This window comes from Hydra vulgaris, chromosome 13 (genome assembly GCF_038396675.1).
Source record: "Hydra vulgaris chromosome 13, alternate assembly HydraT2T_AEP".
NCBI lineage: Eukaryota > Metazoa > Cnidaria > Hydrozoa > Anthoathecata > Hydridae > Hydra > Hydra vulgaris.
Window position 1 is genome coordinate 45232501 of NC_088932.1, and position 25043 is coordinate 45257543.

The following is a 25043-nucleotide window of genomic DNA, read 5'->3' on the forward strand; positions in this document are numbered from 1 at the left end:
AAAAACATTCTGTTGTTTTTAACAATATAAACAATGTTTATATTTTTATTTTTTTTAATAAAATGTTTTTATTTTTAATTTTTTTAATAAAATTTTTTTTTTTTTTTTTTTTTACTGTAAATCATGCGCGGAGTGATGCTACATTGACTATCTTATAGCTTGACTCGCAAGGGAGTCCTGCTACATCGACTGACAAATAGCCTGAGCCGCAAGGGAGTGCTGCTACATCGACTGAGGGTTTGGTTGGGGCAGGCAGTCTATCAATTAATAAAAAAAAAAATTCCGGTCTTGCATTTTAATTTTTACTTTTTGTCAACAAAATATGGAAAAAACTTTCTGACAACATATAAGAGTTCTATATATATATATATATATACATATACATGTGTATATATATATATATATATATATATATATATATATATTATATATATATATATATATATATATATATATATATGTATATATATATATATATATATATATATATATATATATATATATATATATATATATATATATATATATATATATTTATATATATACATACACAGCCTCGGAATTAGGAAAAATGATTTCGACAAATTTGCCATAAATTGGTAATTTGCCGACCTTTTTTTTTGCCAATCTTTTAGAAGTCGGCATCAGGCCTGCAAAAATAATTTAATAGCTTTGGCTTTTACCATAAAACATAGAAACATGGTCAGCAACTTTTTGTCTACCTCAAACTCTACTAGGTCAGCAGTTAGATTGGCATTGTTGAATGCCAATCCTTATTCTGAGGGCTGTATATATACATATATATATATATATATATATATATATATATATATATATATATATATATATATATATATATATATATATATATATATATATATATATATATATATATATATATATATATATATATATATATATATATATATATATATATATATACACACATATATATATATATATATTTATATATATGTATATATATATATATATATATATATATATATATACATATATATATATATATATATATATATATATATATATATATATATATATATATATATATATATATATATATATATATATATATATATATATATATATAAGTTAAGTTTATTTTACAAATAGAGGAATAATAAATTCGTTAAAACACTTATCTAAGTTTTGCCTTCTTTTAGTATTTTAGTTCTTTTTAATCTGTTTCACATTCTGCAGATTCATCAGGAAAAACCTTGCTAATAAAACTGCTATTATAAGTGTTTTTACTAACTTAATTTAAAAAAAAATTTAATTTTTTTTTCAGCAAATTTTTATTGCAGCAATCTAGATTTTTCTATATTTATGAACAGTAATGTCCTTGATGAGTCATCTGCCCTTCATCTTGTAGGATTAACTTTTACTTCCGATCTTTTTTGGAAACTATATACCAAATTGATTGCAAAATTAGCATCTGCTCAGGTTGCATCTCTTTATCATGCTCGCCACTTTCTTACTCATGATTCTATTCTTTATCTCAATAAATTTCAAATCGGTCCTTGTATGGAATACTGTAGCCATATCTGAGGCAGATCTTCCAATGATGCCGTTTCTCTTTTAGACAAGGTGCAAAAACACATTTTAATCATAGTTGAACCTGCTCTTGCAACCAACCTACAATCATTATCACACCCTCATAATGTTGCTCCTCTTTCTCTTTTTTATAAATACTATAATGCACAAAGCTCTAAAGAGCTTGCATTCTTGTGCCATTTACTATAATTCATTCTCATGTTACTCTTCATTCAATCAAGTCTTATTATTTTACTGTGCTGTTCTTAATTGCTTCAAAAATTGTTATTCGCCTATTTTTTTTCCTCTAACCTAAGTCCTTTGGAATTCGCTTCCTTCTTCTTGTTTTCCTAATTTATATAATTTGCAATCTTTTAATTCATCTGTTAATCGCTATCTTGCTCTATAAACTTCAACATTTCTCTTCCAGTAACTTCCAACTCTAATAGTGGTCAACTTGAAGCCTTGTTAGAAGTTGAAAAAAGATAAAAAGATGTTGAAAAAAGAATAACAGTAATATATGTATATTTTTTTGGACCAATCTTCTTGTGCCGAACTTTTATGCTCAATGGCCCATCCATGCCTGGCATGCTTTATTTTATTCATGAGTCTTGACTTTTTCCTTGGTCAATATGCCATCAGCTCCTTCTCCAAGAAGCAATTTTTCACTAATTACGGCTTACATTAATGCCCTAACCTGTTAAGTCTATAGATATCTTCTTGCAAAAACTTCTATCTTTGAGGGCCATTACTTTGATCTTTCTCTCAAGTCTGGGGTAGTGATTCTTTTAAGACCTTATTTTCCAACTCTTCAAGCTACAACGTTTCTACGCTAATCTAGCTTCCTTTTCACTGCACTAACTGTTTGTATGAAATCTGAAACTTCATAGCTATCTCCTTTTGTTTAAGGCTACTATTCTCCAAGAAAACACAGATTTGTCCTTTTTTTTTAGGGCTCAGGTCTTTTCTTTTTGCCATCACTTTAAAATCGGTCGAAAATGTCAAAAGTTTTGCTGAACAATTACTTTTTTATTTTTTTAGAACTGAAACTTAAAATTTGTCCAAGTACATACCCAGTACACTGTACACCACAAAGAGTAAAAGAAAGTGGCGCGAACTCAAATTAACATATTTTAGAATTTAAGGGTTGTATTACTTTCTGACATATGAATTACAGATATTTGCAAATCTTGTAATACTAACGCAAAATCTGCTGCTCATCTGATCTCGCATTGACTAGATTTAACTCTCGGGGCTGCGATTCGCTTAACAGTAGCTCTAATTTCACAAACTATTCCTTTCCTGTGCATAGCTGCAAAGAAATGCAAGAAGAATTTTTTCCTAAAATGTTTTTCAAACACAGCCATTGCAACCATAATGCTTTTGTTTTTGAACTGAGAAGTAGAGTGAAGGATTTTGTCAATGTACGGTATAACTGAAGACTTTGTATGATCAGTCAAATCAGAAACTAAGGCAAATGTTTTTTAACTCAATGTCCCAGACTGCAAGGGTCATTATAGAAACTTGATTTCAACCAAAATGAGCTGCTTGCGGGTCATTTTGATGGAAGCACCTAACCTTTACAGTTTGCAAGTGTTTATCAAACTGTTTCATAACTTTGCATGCAACACATTTGCCATAGGCGCCAATCATATGTGTACGATTCACAAACAAAGTTATTTATTATTTCAGATCCAACTTTGATTGAAGACACTTGAAATGATTTTGTTAATGCATCTAAGGCAAATTGCATATTTTCATGCAAACTACAAACACAAACATTATGCGGAAATTTTGTAACTGATTTCACATTGCGTGGACGAAGGACACAAAATTTGCTGAGTCCAATTTTTATGTAGTGATCCTTTACCTTGAATAACTCGAAAGCTTCTTTTAGGGTATAATATAAATGACGTATATGAATATTATTTGCTTTTCCTTCAGGAAATTGAATTCGAGGGGCATCTTTTTTGTTTGGTGATATTTGGGAAACTTCATCTTCATTATAAAAGTTTACAACTGCTAAAACATCGCACCATACAGCTTTAAACATGCTGGAGGTAGACCCGAATTATCTTTTCAAGCAGAGCTATTTGAAAGAATAGAAAGAATTTCAGATTGTTTCTTCTTTGAAGTTGGTAGTGCTTTTAAAACTTTTTTCAATGCTTTTCCTCTTTGTTGAACGTTTTTAAAAAAAGAGCTTGGTCTTTGAGATTTTTGCTTTAGCAGTATAAGCTGTTTTTTTATTTTTCACGATATCTCGATCTTACTCTGGACATTTCTTTCATTTTATCAGCATTCCAAGAAACATAATTAGCTTGGTTTTCATTTTTTTTTACTTCTAATTTTGATTCCATTTCTTAAAAACTTCCAACTTTATAAGAAAATGCCAACATAAATCCAATAATTTAAAAATATTTACTACCCTTCACAACACTAAAATGCAAAATTTATTCAACCAAAACTCATAACAAAATCTAAATATTTAGATGTAATTTTGACTTCCTTACCATGCTAGTTTATAAGTCGCTAATTATCCCATTGATGGGTTCAGTGACGCAACAGCTTTTAAAATCTAACTAAAAGTTAATATAATGCTTTTCAACCAAATTTTTTTTGAATAATGATGGAAAGTTTACATTAAAATATATAATTACTAAAAAAACCTTGCCTTAAAGCCTAACTTCATTATGATAATTAAACTTTTTTAGCTTTTAGTTCAGTGACGCAACCTAATTTTTGCAGATGTGTATGTGACAAAAAAACACTTGAATTATTTTTAAAGAGTAAAAGTTTTTTTACTCAAAATATATATATAATCTCAAAGATTCTTTCTAAACAAAAATATTGATATATTTGGTTTAAAATTTTGCAACAACTTGCCCTCAAATTTTACTCACTTTTTGGAATAATAAAAAGAAAAAACAGCTGGTAACATTCATCAAATTTATCTCGGTTCAAATATTTTCTACTCAAAATTTATTTTAACAATAATTTTAAGGTGTTTAAACTACAACTAAAGAAAAAAAGTTATTTAAAAAAGAAATTTTTAAACACGAAATTTATCTCTTCCATCGTGGAAATAGCCAAATATATATCAGGCGGATTTGTTTTTAGGGGTCGGAACTTTAACTTTGATATCTTATTTTTCCTTTCTATTTCATTAAAAAAAACAAAGAAAAATTGTAAAATATTTTAATTTAACTGATCTCTCTAGGGATTTGAATATTTTAAATTTCAGGTAAATATTTTGTAAAAGTTGATTTTGTTGGATCAATTTGGAAATGTATGCACTGCACCTAATAACAAACTTTATGACAATGTGCTGCATTTATAACTTTTTTAGTTTAAAATGGAAACATCAACAGGTTCAAATACTGAAACATTTCTATTAGAACAAACTCATAAAATTGGTTGCAGAATGTTGCCTACAAAAGGTGACATTTTTATTACTGCTGCAAATTATTAAAGTTCAGTAAAAATAATAAACAACATACCAAAATTATTAAAAATATAAAATTAGCCTTCTATAGAGTGGCTTATGGGGAATATTCCACACATTAGTTGCATAAGGATTAGGATACGATTGATTTAAATAATTTGCATAATTAATTACATAACTATTGACATAAAAATTTAAATAAAATGACAAATGAAAATTTATTAAACTATTTTAGGGAAAGTATTTCCAAATCATCACAAAAAACTTGTATCATATTGTTCAAAAAGAAAAAAAAGAAACATAAAAGTGGCATGAAATAAGATTTTTGGCATTAGAAAAGGAACTGTTTGACATAGATCACCCAAAACTTTATGAAAAAATTAAAAAGATAGAATCTGATATACATTGCGACCATTTTCTATAGGCGCATGTGGATTATGTCTTAAAAATGTACTTAACTTTATTTTTATAGTGTATTTCAATAAATTATAAATAAAGTATCAAAAAATAATATCAAATTTGAAAAAAGGTCAATCATAAATGAATTAAATTCAAAAGATAGCTGACTATTTTCTATAGACGCAGTTCACATTTTTTAACAAAACTATCAAAAAATATATTACACACTTTTAGTACTCAATTGGACCTCCTCTGCAATCAATTACTTGATAAATTTGTTTTAGCATACTTCCCACCAAGTTTTCCAGCACTTTTGGCTCCATATCCTCCCAGCAATCTGATACAGCTACTTTTAGCTCTGCCACAGAGTTTTACTGCTTCTGGTCATTATAGATATGTCTTACTTCCCCAGGCGTTTTCAACAGGACTCAAATTTGGACTGTGAGCAGGCAACCACATTTGCTCAATTTTTTTAACTTCAAACAGAGCTTTAGTCTTGTTACTAATGTGAATGCTGGCGCAGTCTTGTTGAAAAACAAACTTTTTGCGTCAATATTTGTTTTTAAATGGAAATAAACATAATTTTAGCACATCAATGTATTTAGAACTTTTCATTTTGCAAGATGTAAATGCTAAATTTAACTTTCCTGTTGCACAAAACCCAAGCCAAACCATCAAAGATCCACAACGGAAATTCCTTGTTGAAAAATATTTGTTCTCTCCTCAAATCACGCCAGTAGCCATTAAAATCATCATGCCCATCAAGATTAAACTTTTTCTTGTCCAAAAAAATCACCTGGTATTGAAAAGAAAAAATATATTCAGCTATTTAGACATCTTACGTATTCATGAGAATATAATCTAAAATTTCTTACTTGTTCCCAATCGTGTGCCATGTTTTCGCAGGCGAATTCCATCCGTTTCTGTTTGTGAAGGGGCTTCAAATTTGATGCTTTATTCATTTTTGATCATACAAAGTGTGGGCTGTCTTTAAAAACTTCCCTAATCGTCTCCTTGCAAACATTTAAACCCAAATCTGACTTAATTGTTTTCAAACTTTTTGATGAATTTGATGCGAGTCAAATAATTCTGCATTTTTCACAGCCTGAATCCTTAGATTTCTTTGGTTTCCTCTTGATTGTTGCATAATCTGTTGGATTTTTCAAGACATTACGGATAACATGATCTGATCTCTTCAATCTTCTAGCAATTTCTCGATTTGGAACTTCTTCTCGATGATAAGCCAATATTTGACCTTTTTCAATATTGGTAAAGACCTTTCCTTTCGACATTTGGTTAAGTTCAACTTAATTTCAACTCACAAAATAAAAAATATAAATACAGAATATAAGAAATTTGCGACAAAACCCGTAAAAACTTTAGAGTGTCTATAGAAAATTGCTCGTTAAAACTTTAGCGCGTCTATAGAAAATTGCTACGTGAATATTAAAAATTTAATTATTTTAATACAATTAAGACAATTAATAATCAGATGCATAATGGATCATTGTATTCTTACATATACTTTTTCAAAAGTATCGTTAGAACAATTTTATTACCAATGTAACACTGTAAATCTGCTGAATTCTACATGTGTCTATAGAAAATGGTCGCAGTCTATAAAGACTAGTAGTTAAAGTTTCTTGATAAATACCAAAAACTACAAGAATAATGATAATTGCTAAAATAGACAACAAATATCTTTTTTCTTTTAAGTTTCTTCCAACAGAGTTTCACAAAAGGAGAGTCAAGGAGTTTGTACAAAAAGAGGATTCTGCTACAAAAAAGTTAAAACATTTTTCGTCAAATGCTATTATAATAATGAAAATCAAGAGTTACTTTCATTAGAAAATTTTAACAATTTCAATCTAATAACTATAAAGGTAAAGAAAAATAATCAACTAACAAAAAATGAAATAAAATGACAGTAACAGTATACTGATAAACTTTGTAATATCTGTTAGTATACAGACAGGATTATTAGTATTTTTTATAAAATTTGGAAATATCATGCAGTAGTGGTGTAGTGGTAGAGCGCTTGCCTCTATCAATACACTCAGAGAACAAAACTGCTGTGCTGAGAATTTTGTTTCTCTGCAGTTTTGTTTGTCAAGGTTTGTGCTTTGGTGATATAGAGTTGAAAGAGGGTTGTAACCACAACTAAAGTAGCCTCCTTTACTGCAGTGGCCTACTTGCCCTTGGGGAGATGAATTAACATTAAAAAAATTAAAAATATATATATATCAATTTTAATGAAGTAAAATTTTCAAAGACAAAAACAGAAAAAAAAGGAAAGTTTAATATTCAAGTAAATCAGAAATAGTTAGGGAGAAAAAAAATAATAATGATTTAACTTTTCACTTTGATACAAAAAAGTTTCAGCTATAAAAGAAGGCTATATTTCTGTAGCAAAAGAAAGTCTGGATATTGTTTTTGACAAATAAAAAGCAATACAATAAGCTGCTAGGTATAGTTAAATGTCAAAATGTCATGTTTTAATGTTATAAAAAAAAAGTTTGGAATTGAAAGTTTTATAATTGAAATTTGAGCTAACACAACAGCATGTAACACTGATTATAATTAGGATTGCATCATTATTTTAGAGGAACTTTTAGATTGACTTCAGTTAAGACTTGAAAGACTTTTTTGTAGGACACATTCTTAAGAACAACTTATGATACATGCAATCACTAAAACAGAAAGCAAAGGTCTATGAAAATATATATATACAAGATTTAAAGCTACTAGACCAATACAATATGAAAACATCAAAAAATATATCAGGATCAGTTATCAAAGTTTCTATGATGGGAAGTTAGTGGAACTCCATAAGAAGATACGGCTCAAAAATTTATCTTTTTGCAAAAAAGCTTTGGAACTTAATGTCGCTCAAAAATGATTAAAAACACCTGTGTCAATATTTGATTGTATTTCTGGCAGGAAGGGAGGAAGTTCCTCTATTTTTTATACACAAACCAGCTGCTGAACATGAAGCCAAATTTATGGTAGATACTTTATACATTTTATCAATGAAGCTTACTCAATCAATCATAAAGTTTTTAACACTTGAGGAAGAAAAAGTCTTTTCAAAGGCAGTGATTTATGTAGCTTTAGTTCATGCAAAAAACTTTCTTCAATCAAGTCAAATTGTTTCTGCTGCTTATAATGATTTGTGGTTGATTAAAGAAGATAAAAGATTTTGATGTTGATGCTCCTCAAGCTTTTATTTATTTTTTATTTATTTGACAAAAGTCTTAATAATAAAGTTAAAGAAAAAGTTAAATTTTATTAAATTAAAATTTATAGCTAATATTTAAAAAAGTTCCTTACTTATCAAAGTGGTTAGAAAGGCAACCTGATTTGTGGGCTCATGATTCTGAATTTAAAATAATAAAAAGTTTATAAAAAGATTATTCTGTGTCAATGACTATAAAAGAGTTATTAAAATGATAAACTATCCATTAAACAATTTAAAAGGAAAAAGCAAAACTCTAAGTCAATGTAGCATCACTTCCTGCATGTTCTACCTATTTGTCAGTCAATTTAGCAACACTTATCGCATGCTCTACCTATTTCCCAGTTTATGTAGCAGCACTCCTTGGATGTTCTAGCTATTTGTCAGTCAATGTAATAAAATTAAAAAACATTCTAAACATTTTTATTTTTATTTAAAAAATTTTAAAATTCTAATGAATGTTGCAGTGGTATTTAAAAAAAACGATAAAATTTAATTAGTTTCCTTAATTAAATTTAATGGATTTTATATTAGGTGTACTTGATTTTGTTATTTTTAAAGACAAAGAGATAGTCTACTTAATTACTTTGGCACTAAAAGCTATTAAAAGCTGTCACATTGACCAGAAATAACTACACCAAACAACATTCCTATCTTTTTATTTTATTTCCACGCTGTTTACCTTTATAAAATAACTAATACCTATAACTATACTTAATAATTAAGATTTAAAAAGCAACAAAATTAAAAGATATAAAAGAAATGTCTTAAATCAAATAAAGTACAATTTTTTAACAAATACAATTACAATTTTCTCAACTTTTTTTTTTGGTTAAATTATGAACTTCAAAAAAATGTTTTGATTATTTTTTTAGTAACAATTTTGGTGATTTAATTGTTTTTGACAGTTCATCATCCAAAAAACCATGACATCCATTTTTTTGCTGTTTGTAAAAATTGTGCTGCTGTCATTACTTCGATATTTTTAAACAGTTTTCTAGACCTTCAAAGTCTTTTAACAAATTCTCTGATTCAGTCAACAACAGATTTGCCATGCTTAGGTGCAAAAAAATCTCATTTAATTATCATTTTGTGGCATTTTTGTAACAGTTGTAATGGACTGGCTGGGGGAGAGCAAAGCCGAAAATTGTTTAAAACCATGGTACAGTCCAATGATATGATATGTATATATATATAAATATATATATATATATAAATATATATATATATATATATATAAATATATATATATATAAATATATATATATATAAAAATATATATATATATTATATATATATATATAATATATATTATATATATATATAATATATAATATATATATATATAATATATATTATATATATATATATATAATATATATTATATATATAATATATATATATATAAAATATATATATATAAATATATATATATTATATATATACATTTATAATAATATATATTATATATTTATAATATATATATATATATATATATATATATATATATATATATATATATATATACATATATATATATATATATATACATACATACATATATATACATACAAGATATCTAACTCACGCTGCCTAAGTGAAGCAAAATTTTTGCCAGCCAGTTTTGTTTTGCCAGCCAGAAACATCAGAATGATTAAAATAAATAAAAACAATTTTTTGTCAGTTAGATTTTGAAATATGTTTGAAAATTACTAAGATCATAATTTTTTGAAATCATTCAGTATTGGATGCTTTTATAATTCTATGTTTAAAGTATTGAGAGTTACTTTAAATTTGCATTAATAAAAAAAATATATATATTAACTGGTCATTTTAATTTCAAGGAGAGAGATTCTGATTCATAATATATAATATATATATAATAATATATATATATATTATTATATATATATATATATATATATATATATATATATATATACATACATATATATATATATACATATATATATATATATATACATATATATATATAATATATATATATATATATATATATATATATACATATATATATATATATATATATATATATATATATATATATATATATATATATATATATATATATATATATATATATATATATATATATATATATATATATATATATAATTGGAGTGTACAACAATTTTAAATAATTTTTGGCTTTCTTCTCCATCTAGCTACCCCTCCTTGATTACTCAAACTGAACCAAAAAGCATTCTTTACAGCCAAAATACAATTTCAATCTTCACCTTAGCTGTAAATCATTTATGTCAGTAGCAATTGCATTTTATTTTATATTAAAAGCTTTAAATAAATTAAAAAATTATAATGAATGTTTAAAATTAACGCATTTTGTGTAAATGAGATCATTCATTTAAATTTTTTTTAGTAGGCATGTATTTATTATAATAAACTTAAATATTTGAAACTATTTTTCCATGTCTTTCTAAAATTCTTTTAAATGATTATTTTTTTTAAATTACTTCAAATTATGAATAAGTTAAATTAAATCTTCTCATTCCAATGGAATGATTAAATTGTTTTATTTTTTGTTTCTATTTTTATAAAGAGTTGAAAGTTTTTTTCTTTTAATTTGACTTACTAATCAGAGCATAAAACGATTAAAAATTATTATTTTAAAAAAGACTACATTATTTTTTAAACAATTTTTTTTTTTTGCAACTTTTTGAAAAAATTGTTTATACAATTTAAAAATATAATTTTTTCTTTTCAATAATTTAATTTCACTTTTTAATAATTGAAATAAAATTTGTTTATTTGTTAAACAATCATTAAATGTAATTTGTGAAAGCGCTTTGCATAACTTTAATAAAACGTTTCAAAAGGCGTTTTAAAATAATTTATTTTAAATGCAATTAAAAGCGTAACAAAGTAATTTTCACTTCGAGTTTGAGTTTTTTGAGTTTTATTTTAAAGCTTATATATTTTCTTTTTAGTGAAGAATTGTTTTCTTTTTTCTTTTTTTTTTTAATATTTTTCCTAGTTTAAGTTAAGCTTAGCATTTCTTTTTCAGTGCATTTCTAAAATGTTTAAATAATCAAAACATCTTAAATAGTCATGTTAAAGTTGTCAACAAATAAAACCATTTGCATGGTCAGCAATAGCGCTTGATTGCCTGCCATTCCTGTCTAAGCCTGTAAATGGGATTTTTTTGCATCCAAGCACGATACATGCATCTGCCATACAACATACATCTATCAACAACAGATTGATTACATCAATCTGTTGTTGATGGATGTATGAATGTATGTACATATGCATGTATGTTATTCAGGCCGATACAGGATGCCCATGCGGCCACATGCCTTGTTTGTACACGCATAAAATGATTTTTTTTAGATAACTTGACCAAAGCTGTTCGCATGTTTTGACAGTCAAGCTAAACTTAAGAGAAAGAAAAAGTCAAAGTTTTAAAGTTATATTTTCATAAACACTTAAGTTTAATTTTTTGTTTCTTTTGTTTACTATGAAGAAATGTTTATTAAAAAGAGTATACATTGTTAGCTTTAATTTAAAAATAAAGCAAATTTAAAAATGAATAACTAGAAGAAAATTTTTTTACAACATGACTTTTTTATATATTTAGAATAACAATATTAAATATAGTTATTTTCTTGCTCAGCCTACAACTGTAAAAGTAAATTTTATAAAGGCAGTTTTATTTCTTTTCACAGATTTTCTTTAAATGATCAAAATCTTTGTTATAAAAGGGTATTGGCAACGTGTACATTTTACACGTAGCAAATATAGTTAAACCTACAGTGATATTTTAAATTAGATGATTTTGAGTATCAAGAGAATTGAAAGCAGGTATTGAAAAAAAGTTGTATCTTTGATACTTAAACTTATTGTATTGTTTAAAAGTAAAATTATTAACAAACTGAATCAACTATCCAGTGATGATATACCCTAAAAACACAATATGTTCTATTTTAAATGAAGAGTTACATTTACTAATGCAATTAAATAAACAAAAAACAAAGTTCTCCAGAAAAAATTTGGAACTTATGAAATCTTGAGTTAAAAACCAGAAAGGAAAAGCTTATGAATTTGTTAAATCATTACCTCATTACTTACAGTAAGCTCTATTTCCAATCCGACTTGATCTGTCAATTGTTTAACTCCATTTTTTTGGAAATAATTTAAAGTTTTTACAAATCAAGAACTTAGAGGATTCATCATACAAAGATTATGCTTTATTGTTTGATTCAATGCATACACAGGCTGCTCTACTATATGATAATATTACTAGATCATATAAAAAAATTTCAAATTTTAGAAATTCTAATTTAGCATTTGATCCAGATAATATAGCACTAGTTTTTATGGTTATTAGATTAAAAGGCCATTGGGAATGTCCTAAAGGTTTATACTATGTGAAAAAACGTCAGCAACAGATATAAGTTGTCTTATTATAAATGCCATAAATTTGTGTCTCGTAACCTGAATGTTTAGAGTGTAACATGTGATGGATTCAAATTTTAGCCCCATAAAGACTTTTGGCTGTTTATTTGGTAGTAAAATTGAAGAGATATATGTAATTATTATCCATCCTGAGTATGATCATTCAATATATTATATTCCAGATCTTTCCAATATGCTTTAAATTAAACTTTTAAAATTTTAATGAGTGTTAATGTGTAGCCCCACAAACTAAAAATATTTTTGAGAAAAAATCTTTAAACATTGATTGTTTACTAAATTAATTATACATGATTTAGAACATGAGATCTTGACTGATAACATGCATTCTTCACAGCTTTAAAAAAAACTATAGAAAAGTATTCAACTTTGGCTTTACTCTTATGGTCAGCTATAGATTAGAAATGAATTGCATAAAGGAAAGATTGAATTATGACAATATCCAATTAGCTTTTTTTGTATTAAAAATTATAAATAGGTAATATTGCAGAATAGCAACGTAAAATAAATTTATCGTTTAGCTTTTTGCGCTCTTGTCAGTGGAGAAATAAAAACGTCAGCTAAATGAATAAAAATTTAAAGCAGTTAATTTATTTTTTTTTTATTATTTTTTTATTATAACATTTTTATAAAAATTTCTACCGCTACTATTACTTTTATTATTCCTTCTTGTATTATAATTATTATCTACATTTTATTTTTATTGAGTCTTACAGGTGTTTACTTTATATTAGTACAAGTTACTATTTGTAAATATCCTTGGTATAACAACTTTATTGAGAATATATTTAATTTAATTTGATTTGATATAATGTGTTATTATCATTACTTATTTTACTGTTTATAAATAATACCATTAATAAACTTTATTTAATCAAATATGATATATTTTTTTATGATTATGTTACAGTTTGAACATAATATTGACGGCTAAGGCAAGAAATAAATGCTGAAAATAAATGAAATTTTTAAAAAGTTGATTTCTAAATAAACTCATGAAAATAAGATGTAAAAAGATCTTTTAATGTACCTAACTGTTGTCGCAATTTACCTTTGTCAAAGGTAAATTGCGACAACAGTTAGGTACATTAAAAGATCTTTTTACATCTTATTTTCATGAGTTTATTTAGAAATCAACTTTTTAAAAATTTAAAAATCAAAGGCTTTGACAAACTTCTACATTTGCTTTAAAAACTTTTAAATATATAGTTCATCTTTCTTAAAAGTAATGAAAAACACTATACTAAATCATAATAGTTTAATGGAATAGTTTAATGGAAAGTTAAAATTCTAAAAAGTTACTTTTTACTTGAATTAAACTTTATCTCAGATTTTTTTAAAGCAAAATAATAAAATGATTTTATGCCTCTATTCTGCAACATTACCTATACATATATGCAATACAAACTTTATCTTATCAATGTAAATTAAAATAAAATAATTAAAGTAAACTATTGGATACATATCTGTCAAAAAAGAGAATTACTTCTTCATAAAATAATTTTTATATTGATGAAATTTCTTATAGTTTCCTTTAACTATTTTTGAACTAATTGAGAATTTTATATTAAACCTACCTAAAAATAAAAAATGTATACCTCATTCTTTAAGCCAGCATTGTCACGAGTTTTGCCTTCTTTGAACGTATATATTGAATATATATTTTTTATAACAATAACTCAAAGTTTTCCCACAGGATACGTTTAAGTTATGTAAGTAAAAGTTAAAACATCAATATAGTTGCCAACTAGTTTTCGTAACATCTTTATACTATATAATTGATTTATTAACCTTTTTTATTTTAAAAGCACTTTAGAAGTAACAGTTGATAAATAAATTTGTTCATTTATGTTTCAAAATACCGGCTATCGGTACACATGTTTAAAAATCTTGCTTTTTATTTTTTATACGGAATTTATGCGGAGTTAAGTTCGACATTTCTTTAATCAGGGAAGTATAAAACAGATGAAAGTTCAACCGCATTAAAATGCTTCGAAACTATGTTTGTAACCTTTTTGCTTCGAGACAATCCTTTAATCTTTATACGTTGACGCAAAATAGATTTTTTATAATAATTAAAAATGTAGTGTTTTGAGAGTTCGCCAATAGTATGATAATTAAGGACTCTTGCTTGCCGAATAATTGAGGAGGAAGGGAAGAAGGGGTCCTAATAAACGGGAGGGTCGGAAATATTTCTAAAATCTAATCATCGGGGTTGGAGGGGGGGTTAATATACGGAAGGGTCGGAATTTTAAAAAGCTAATAACACGAAAACACTAGAAGAAAACTATTAAACTCAGAAGAACAACCTAATTTTTTTTTGAAATAAAAAAAATCTAAAACAGTACAAGTTAAATAAGCTTCCCCCCCCCTTCCCCCATTTATTCAGCAGGCGAGAGTATAAACATTAAAAATGGCAACAACGAAATGGCAATTTATAAATTTTTCTTAAACTTCATATTAAATGACTGGAGTATTAAAAGCATGAATAGAATTAGGCAAAGGCGTTCCGGGGTTTTTTTTGGCCTCGGTCGGCAAACATACTTCACCCCCCCCCCCCCTCTTCCTTTGAAATTTCTTCGAGACCGCCCTGAAATTATAATATATGATACGTATAACATAATATATAATATATATAATTTAATGAAGCTTTAACTTTAGTAATATAGAAAACCGTTTGTTTGTTTGTTTTATTTTTTTAAATTATTAAAAAATTTTAGACAACAAAGTTGTCTTTTTAATCAAATATCGTGTAATGATTCGAAGCAAGAAAAAAAGCTGAAATTAACATACGCGTTTAAAATAAAGTGATTCTATTTAATTACTAAGTTTAAGTAAACATTTTGTTGAATAATAACTGGTTAAAACTATGCTGCGTATCTTTTAAATAGTTTTTTTTTTAATGTTTTAATCAAAATCATTTGAGTGAATTTTTTTTGTTTTTTGCACAATGAAACTCATTTTTGTAATTTTTTTTTTTGTTGTTACATGCATACTCCCAGACGACTCACGTAGGAGTATTTGACGATTTTAGCTGGCCAAAATTATTTCTCTCTTTTTAACAGCTGAAAACTTTACCATATGACAAGAAATTGTAAATTAAATGTTTTTTGTACAAATCCAAGCCAGTGGCGTTCAATATAGGGGAAAGATGGGTACTTTAGGGATTACATTTTATTCTATTCAATAGGATTAAATAAAAGATATATTATTTTTCAAACTTTATTATGGTAAATAACATACTATATTTTGATATTTAATTAGATTCCACTTCGTCATTGTCAGAATATTCTTCATTTTCGTTGTTTTCAGTGTCGGAATCTTGGACTTTTCCAAGAAGAAGCAATTCCACAGCTTTTTTTGAAAAAGGCTTTGTAAGTTTGTGTTTCTTTTTCCCAATGCTGGACAACAGAGGGTCGGATGTTAACAATAACCTATTGATGATATCTTGGTTACAATCTTTTCTAGAAAATTTTCTAGCATAGCTAAGTCTGTACTACCGGAAATGTTTGTTTCTGGCTTCGGCAGTCTCTTCCGACAATTGTCCAAAGTTGTCCAATTGGCAAAAGCGCATTCTCTACTATATCAGGACCATGTACTAAAACTTTATGCAGAGTTGGAGTCATTGGACACCAGGGGTATAGTTCAACATAAAGCTTTGCAGTATCCAAAGTATACTGTCTGAACTTTTCTACATCAATCTTGTGGCCACTGGAAATTACTTCTAGGATAATTTTCATTCTGGAAATTAAACGGAAGTCTACTCCAGTGATATCTGCAGATGTTTCCGGGTTGTTGAAGAATCTCCAGCTTGTGTTGCCGTTATTGGTATTCCCAAATCCAACCTTAGGTATGTCGACAAGAAAGCCCATTTTGCTCTTGAATTCATCTTGGATTTTCTTTTTCCTATCTGAGATGAGTCTCTTCTCATCTTCATTCAGCCTTTTCTGCCATTTTTTTACAACACATTTTCTGTCCAAATCATTAAATTATCTTGATGTTGCTCCACAAATATAACATCGCATGGTCGATTTAGTGGTGGTTGTTGCGTTACAGACTTTTCCGTCAATCATAGTTAACATCATCACATGTTCTACTGCTATGTCTTGAAGTTGAGTTGGTTTCAAGCCTGCAATTTTGTTTTCCATGTAAGCAATTTCTTCAGCTATTACATCAGTAGTTTCTTTTATGAACCTAATTCGAATTGGCCTTCAAAACCTTGGAGACGATGGTGTAGGGTTTTGCCAGATAACCTTTTTATTTACTCCACAAGTTAGCTGTAATGGAACCATTGAGCATTGAAATATACTGGCATCAGAATTAGAGTCATCCTCAAACTTTTGATTAAACTGTGTCTGCTGGGAGCCATCACAACCCCATTTCGTAGATAATTTCATATGTTTACGCCCACTTTCCGTTAGAGTCTAACAGTTTAACAGACTTTGTAAGTCTACTTCAGCTAAACTTTCTGTGACTGTGAACGAATCAGGATCAGGATAGCATGTTTTTTTTCTTCGACCAAAATACTGTAGCAGGGCCATTGCTTCTTGTCACTTGTACGTACGATTTCATATTGAGATTTTGTTAGGCCTGCGTCAGTAAATATTAAAAGACCCTCTAACGATGTCAATGATTTTTTTGTAGGTTCAAGACTGCTGCGATAGACTTTTTTATACTTTCCCGCTCGTTTGGGAGATGTTTTAAGATCTTTGAGGACGGTTGCAGCACTTCTTTTGCCACTTGTTGTCAAACAAGTTTCAGCTGCAAAAACAATAGCTTCTGGTTCCACATCTTTCCTGAGCTGTTCTGTTTTTCTCCTCTTTGAACGTTCACTAGAATCGACAAAACTTTTTCTTGGTCGTCCTGCTGATGATGGAGTGGATGGGGTACCCGGTATTTGGAAACTCCCTTGCAGCCAAGGACCATGCTTCTTAATAAATATTTCATGAGTTCTGGATGAAGACGACCACATTTTTCTAAAAATAGCTTTCAACCTCGACATTTGACGTTTGTATACTGTTTTTAGTTCTTCGGTATATTGATTTCTTGATAACAAATTTTGATCAGCTAAGTCCATTTTTTCATTGAAGTTTAGAGCCTCCTGCTGCTGAATACTGTTGTAGAAATCCAAACGAGAGATTGTTTGCATTCCTGATGACCCATCTAGAAAAAAAAATTAAGTTGAAAAATTCATCTTGGACCTTGGTGTGCTTAGAACATGATTAAAATTTAGATGGCATCAGGCAGTTGAAATTAAGATTTTTAAATCGCTAGTGGTATAAACTCATAGAAAAACGAAAAAAACTAAGAGGGTTTCAATGCGCACTACAACTTTTTCACTTTTAAAGTCAAAATTTACTTTAAAATTCGTTAAAAAAATGCTAAGTTTCATGGTACATAACTTTTGTGGTAAATAATATTTCAATACGGTTGTAAGAGTAAATAATGTACATACCCGTCATAGATTCATCAATGATATAACACTGTAAAACGTCAGTGGGGTATAAGTTTAAACAATGAAGGTATTTACGTTAAATATCTGGTCTGCAAGATGAACGACTAGATTGCTTAAAGCAAAAACATCAAAAATCTTATTGTGGACGGCAAGCAATTGAATAAAATTTATTTAAAATATAATATGCCTATCAAGCTACAATATTATATAATTTAATATAATATAATCGCGGTATGTTATGGAATCCTAATTAGGATTCCATAACATACCGTAATTATATTACTTTTATGTTTTAATATTTTATTTTTATATTTATAACTTAGCTAACTTTAGTTTTAATTTCTAGACTGTTAAAGTCTTAAGTTCTTGAATGGTGTTTTTAAGTAAAGATGTCACGAATAGTGATTTTTGGCTAAAACCGAATATTCAACTAAACGCTCAATCGAAGCAGTATTCGTTGACACTTGTTTAATTTTGAAGGTCCGACCTGCTTTATTGAAGCAAATACGTTAACAACGCTGCGTGAGTTTTTGTTTCATTTGTGGCTTGGGCATGTCGCAGCACGCTTTATTTGTTGACTGTTGCGTCAAATTGTTTTAACTATAGTAAATAACTATTAGTTAGATATAAAATCATACTCCTCAAATCATTCAAAAAGATTACAAAAATAAATAACTCAGGTATATCTTGCACTTCTGAGGTAATTTAAAAATTGGCTATCGATCGATATAGCACAAATAAATCTAAATTTATTAAAATTGATATTTTCACTACAACCTGAACTTTAATGGGTTCAACTTATGGTTTAACATTAACGGGAATGTCAACTATACGGTAGCCTTTGTTTAAATTAGACAGCAAACTCTTACAGATTGTGGTTAACAAGCGTAAAAGATTATCCTAACAGAACTTGCTAAAATTTTCTTATTATTTGCTGGTCGCAGTGTACATAGTGAATGGCTTTTTTTTGAAAGTATGCATAATTTATAAGGAATTTGCAATCATTTTCTATCATCAAACTATAAAAATAGTTTTATTATAAACTATCGCCTTAGATTTTAAGTATCAAGTATGCTAATTATTTTTTTAATCAGAAAATTTTAATACTAAGGTAATGAAAGAAATCCGAGGTAGAGCTGAAAAAGCGGCATTTAATAATATTCAATGTATATTTTTGATGGACGAAAAGATTTAACTAAGTACACGAGAGAAGAAGATACGAGTTATATACTAATTTGATTTCACTAACAGTTTTGAAGAAAAAGTTAAACTGCAGCTAAGCAAATAGCTGATAATTTTTACTAATAGATCATGATATTGGAGACTCTTTAGTTGCCATTGGTGCGGACTCAACAAATCTAAACATTGGTTGGAAAAGAGGTGTTATCCACTATCTTAAATATAAGTTAGATAAAAAAATTGATGTGGATATTTTACGCTCTTCACACAAATGAACTATCTCTCCGACATCTTATGATTCAGCTTGACGGAAAAACTGCATCAAAAAATAACTATTCTAGTTCTATTGGAAAACTTATAGGTAAGGTTGCTAACTTCAAAGTCAAAGATAGCATAATAAAAATTGATTTTTCTGATGAAATGATAGAACTTTACTCTGAAGTTATAAAATCGTTTTCAGATAATCAAAGATATTTTTATGAAATTACCCATGCAATTAACGATGGGGTTTTTCCGGATAATCTTAAAGGCAAAGAAATTAGGCCACATTCGCATGTAAGATGGTTGAATTTTGCAAATAGAATATGTTTACTTTATTGCTCAGTAATTTACTTTTAGTTAAAGAAACACATAATCTTTGAATTCTGGTGGAGTTCATTGTTGGAGTTTATGCGCCACTTTGGTTTGAAATCAAAGTAAAGTGGAGTGGACTAGAGCAATTAAAACTTCTTTGTCATCAAAGACTTAAAGTTAAAGACATTGTCATAACCTATTTTTTATCATCTTCATGAAATGCTCATAGTGAAAATCCTCATCAAGCATTGTTAAGTAGTCTAAAAAAAACAGAAAGAGAATTTGCAGTTAAAACAATTTTAAAATTAAGAGGAAACTCAGAATACGGAAACACCAATGTAAGTAGTAGATCACATCATAATGAAAATGCTGATTCACTTTTTGATCTAATTAATTGGAGTTTGGATGTACACGAACCTTTACTTACATGGATATTGTTAAAGGGTTACCTTTTAAAATTCGATGATACTCCGATGTATGTACCTTGTTTTCTTGTTCACGGGCAAGCGTTTTGAAATTTTTGTCCAAGAAGTCACAAGAGCTTCTCAATCGGTATATGAAAAAGATAGAAAAGATGGGTTCATCAGAGCAACATTACCACATCGAGAACTCATGCCCGTGAACTAATCAAAAAAATGTCTATTTAAATTAATTTAGACAGTATAAAACTTTTTAGTTGCTTTCATCTGCTGTGGGATATTATTTATGATCAGAGTAAATAAATTTAACGTTCAATATGTTGTATCTTTTTGAAAACATTTTATTTTGGACCAAAAAATTTTTAACCTTTCAGAAAGTTTGAGAAGAGAAAAAAAATTATTCACATTTCTTCCAATAGCATATTGCATAATTAAAATATTACGCGTGCTACCATTTCCTACAATTATATTTATATATTTTACAATGATATATTATTTAAACTAGATTCTAACTTCGATCCGAAAAGTGAAATAATTATTTGTTTCCTAAATTTATTTTTGATTAGAAAAGGATTAAAGTTTTAAATAAAAAAGTGAAACGAAATTTTTGAAGTATTTTTATCATTAATTATACTTTTAAATAAGCATAAAAAAACTTTTATAAGTATTTTATAATTATTAAAATGTGTTTTTGAATTATTTTGTTTTTATTGGGAACTATTGACTTGCATTTTTAACTTTTATTCCACGCATCGGCTTCAGCTTTTGCCCTTTTTACAAATAGCGGACTATATTTATAAACAAAAAGCGGCTTCATTTTTCGTTTAATAAAGTTCCGCGAGTTAGACGTCTAGTTTACATAATATATATTTATATTATAATAATATATACAATAATATATAATATATATAATAATATATTTATATTTTATTATAAAATCCATAATGGTAGACAATTTTTTGAATGTGTACCGTATTTATATGGCATAAAGAATTGCAGCACCAAATATTATGTTTTATTTTTATGTCTGTTTGTTAAGTCTAATTGTTTTTTGATAATTGAATAACCTTATGTACCTTTTATAACTTTTATACCTTTTGATAATTGAATTACGTTAGGCTAATATAAAAAAAAGGCCGAAACTTGGTGAGTTTTTAGTAAAACTGACATTTTTCAAACGCCCAGCTTCCCCCCCCCCCTTCCACTAGACAAACTCTTTAATAAAACATTTTTCAAGTGTCTTTTAATATCTTAATACTTAAAAATATATATTGCGCGCGCTTCCATATCCAAAACTTAAAAAAGTACGACCCACCCTAATCCAAAGATAGCTTCTTTAGTGTAGTTTTAATACTCTCAGTATTAAAGCTGCACATGGAATGCACTAATGCAATCTTATAAAAGAGAGTAGTACATATATGATCTATATATTTTTCATCCCTGTTTTATCAAACAATTCTTAATCTCGAGTGACTTGTCATGTAGCATAATCTTTTTTGTAACTGTTTTTTCTTACTAAAAAACGTTTAATCGTTGTTTTTATCAAATATATTTCTTTATGGAGTTTTCTTCTTTTTCATGTATTTACTCTTTTTTTTTTTTTTTTTTTTTTTTGTAAGCTTCTAGTTTAAATTGTAGTTGCTTGAAGCTAGTTAGAAAAAAATTTCTTGAAAAAATAAAAAAATCTTTGTTTCGGTAACTCCAACAGGCGGTCGGACGAACGCTAGCGGGCGGTCTTTTTGTCAAATCGTTGTCTGCTGAGATATGAGTTACCTCCAACTAATCAATTGCTTCTTTAGCAATCCTCATAGCTAATCATAGCGATCCTCATATTCAAGATACTGTGTTGTTTGTTACGAGTTGATTATTGGACGTTTTGGAAACAATGATTTAAATAATAAATGATACAGAGGAAAGGATATCTTAATTATGAGTAATATAATAATTTATTAAACAGATTCCATTAGTTGGTTGAGTTGCATATTTTTTCCAGATCACTTTGCACCTACTTTATGGTATACAAAAAAACTCTCAGACAAGAACATTATTACAAGAACTTAAAAGTAACTATTTATTAAAAAGATTTCCATTAAAACTCTGAATGCTCATCCTACCAAAGCATCGAGCAACATAATGTAGTTTACTCTTTCTTTTTTTTTTATCTACTGAATGAAGATCTTATGGTTTTTTGAAATATTTGAAGAATGAGAGTTGATTCTGCCATGTTTTAAATGGACATTTAATACTTGATAGTTAATGTACAAGGTCGGAAGTTTGTATTTTTTATCGAGCTTAAAACATCGCAAATGAAATGAAATAAAAAATAAAGAAAAGTTGCATAAGAGTATACAATGAGAAAGTTCATGTCGTTTTCTATACCGATGCTGCAGATTTCCCCGAGCAGGCATTGAACCCTGAACTTCTTAATATTGTAGCAAATGGTCTGTAACCTGTATAGGCAAAACTTTAAAGCTATTCAGTCATCTTTTGTCTTATCAGGGAAAAGAAGGTAAAAATGCATAATTAATTCAGGGTCAGGACAGGTTTAACTCTGATCAACATCTTGTTTTCTCTTTTATTTGAAATCAGTATCAAGTTTAAAAGTTTCGACTTTGATCTAACTTTAAATATTTTAAAAATCAATAACTTTAAATATTTTAAAAATCAATAACTTTAAATATTTTAAAAATCAATATATCCTAAATTTGTCACTTATTATTTTTTCTACTATTGCTATTTTATTGCCGGTGTTTTTGTCGTTGTTGCTGTTGTTGATGTTGTTTTTGTTGTTGTTGTTGTTGTTGTTTTGTTGTTGCTGCTGTTGTTGTTGTTGTTGTTGCTGTTGTTGTTTTTTGTTGTTATTGTTGTTTTTGTTATTGTAGTTGTTATTATTGTTGCTGTCGTTGTTTTTGATGGTGTTGTTGTTGTTGTTGCTGTTGCTGTCGTTGTTTTTGATGGTGCTGTTGATAACTATAATAGCTAGGCATTAGTTAGGGAACAGTTAATTTAAATAAAAATAATGGTTTAGGGCACGTTATCACAAAAAAAAATACCTGATAACCATTTCATGGTGCGTGGTAAGTTTGTTATTGATGCAGCCATCTTTGGCCCAATAATAGGAGTATAATCATCTAAAACAATTGAAACGCACATTGTGACAGTTAATCCGAACGCTAATGTGTATCCAAAACGATTTTCATAGTTATCCAACATGTTTAATGCTCTAAAAAAAGTTTATTTTTAAAAAAGCGTGATGTAAATTTTGCATTATTTATACATCACAAACTTTTTCGAGTAAATAAAAACAAAAAAATAAAATATAAGTATGGCAAAAATAACATGAAAACCTTACACGAGACATCCGGGTCTTTTAAACCAACAACATTTAACTTTTCTTTTAGTACATAGAAACATAATAAGAAGCAGAGCGTACTAATAAAGAATAAAATTTAAATTGCATTTTTTTTTTCATAATCTTTTAAATTTGGCTTTTACTCGATATTAAATTTTTTTGATAACAAGATTATGTTTATTAATTTATCAAATTAATATTTTAGTGGTGTTGTTTATCAAATTAATATTTTAGTGGTGTTGCTACTTTATCAGTAATAAAAATTTAACCAATAAAATTGTCTCATAAAATTTCAAATATTAAAAATATTTTGAGAGCTTAAATATACTGCAGCTAAATTAATTTTTACTAAAAAACCCTGTTATAAATGTAAGAACTTTATAACGCGGCCAATAAAATTTTTTTTTAGTTTCGTAACAAATTATGCATTTTTTGTATATCATTTCTCATTTTGATTTTAAATAAAGCAAGCCGTTTTTCACCATTATCTTAAGTCCTAAAGATATTCTAAAGGGGTTCAAAACTTTTTGGGTAAAGTCCTTAATGTTGTCCAAATAAAATTTTTCAAAAGTAAGTAAACCTGGGTCATAAAAAAAACGTATTTTCATATATTTTAGAAAACTTTACTTGAAATTTCGACAAATGAATTTTTAACAAAATGTTAAAAATTTATTTTGTTAAAAATTTTGACAAATAAATTTTTAACAAAATGTTTCTCAACAGTTTATAAAAGTTTATAAATATATTTTTATTCCAAACTTAAATTTAAAAAGTAATAAAAATATTTTTATTATTTTTTCTTTTAAAACTTTTTTTGAGACCCAGGTTGACATTGCTTTTAATAATTAATAATATTTTTTTTGTGTGACAGTATAAGAAATTTTACCCCAAAATACTACGATTTGTACCCAAATATTTTTACAATTTGAGATTATGGTAAAAAATGACATGCTTATTTAAAATTAAAATAAGAAATGTTATACAAA

The 25043-nt window shown here is 27.3% G+C and overlaps 1 protein-coding gene across 10 annotated transcripts in view; it reads right to left on the reverse strand.

Annotated features, from left to right (window-relative positions):
* Positions 1-25043, reverse strand: part of LOC100213859 (stimulated by retinoic acid gene 6 protein-like) — a 130945-nt gene that overhangs the window by 97360 nt on the left and 8542 nt on the right. For 7 of the 10 annotated variants that reach the window (XR_010643080.1, XM_065815477.1, XM_065815476.1 and 4 more), the window contains 2 exons: positions 24058-24137; positions 23759-23928 (listed from right to left, as the gene is read on the reverse strand). Coding sequence is in view for 9 of the 10 variants with exons in the window: in XM_065815477.1 (XP_065671549.1) it covers positions 23759-23928; positions 24058-24137 (250 nt within the window). In the remaining variant the exon portion in view is untranslated. Of the gene's footprint in view, positions 1-14677; positions 14953-23758; positions 23929-24057; positions 24138-25043 lie in introns of those variants that run through there. The other 3 variants (XM_065815479.1, XM_065815482.1, XM_065815480.1) reach the window with 3 other exon arrangements.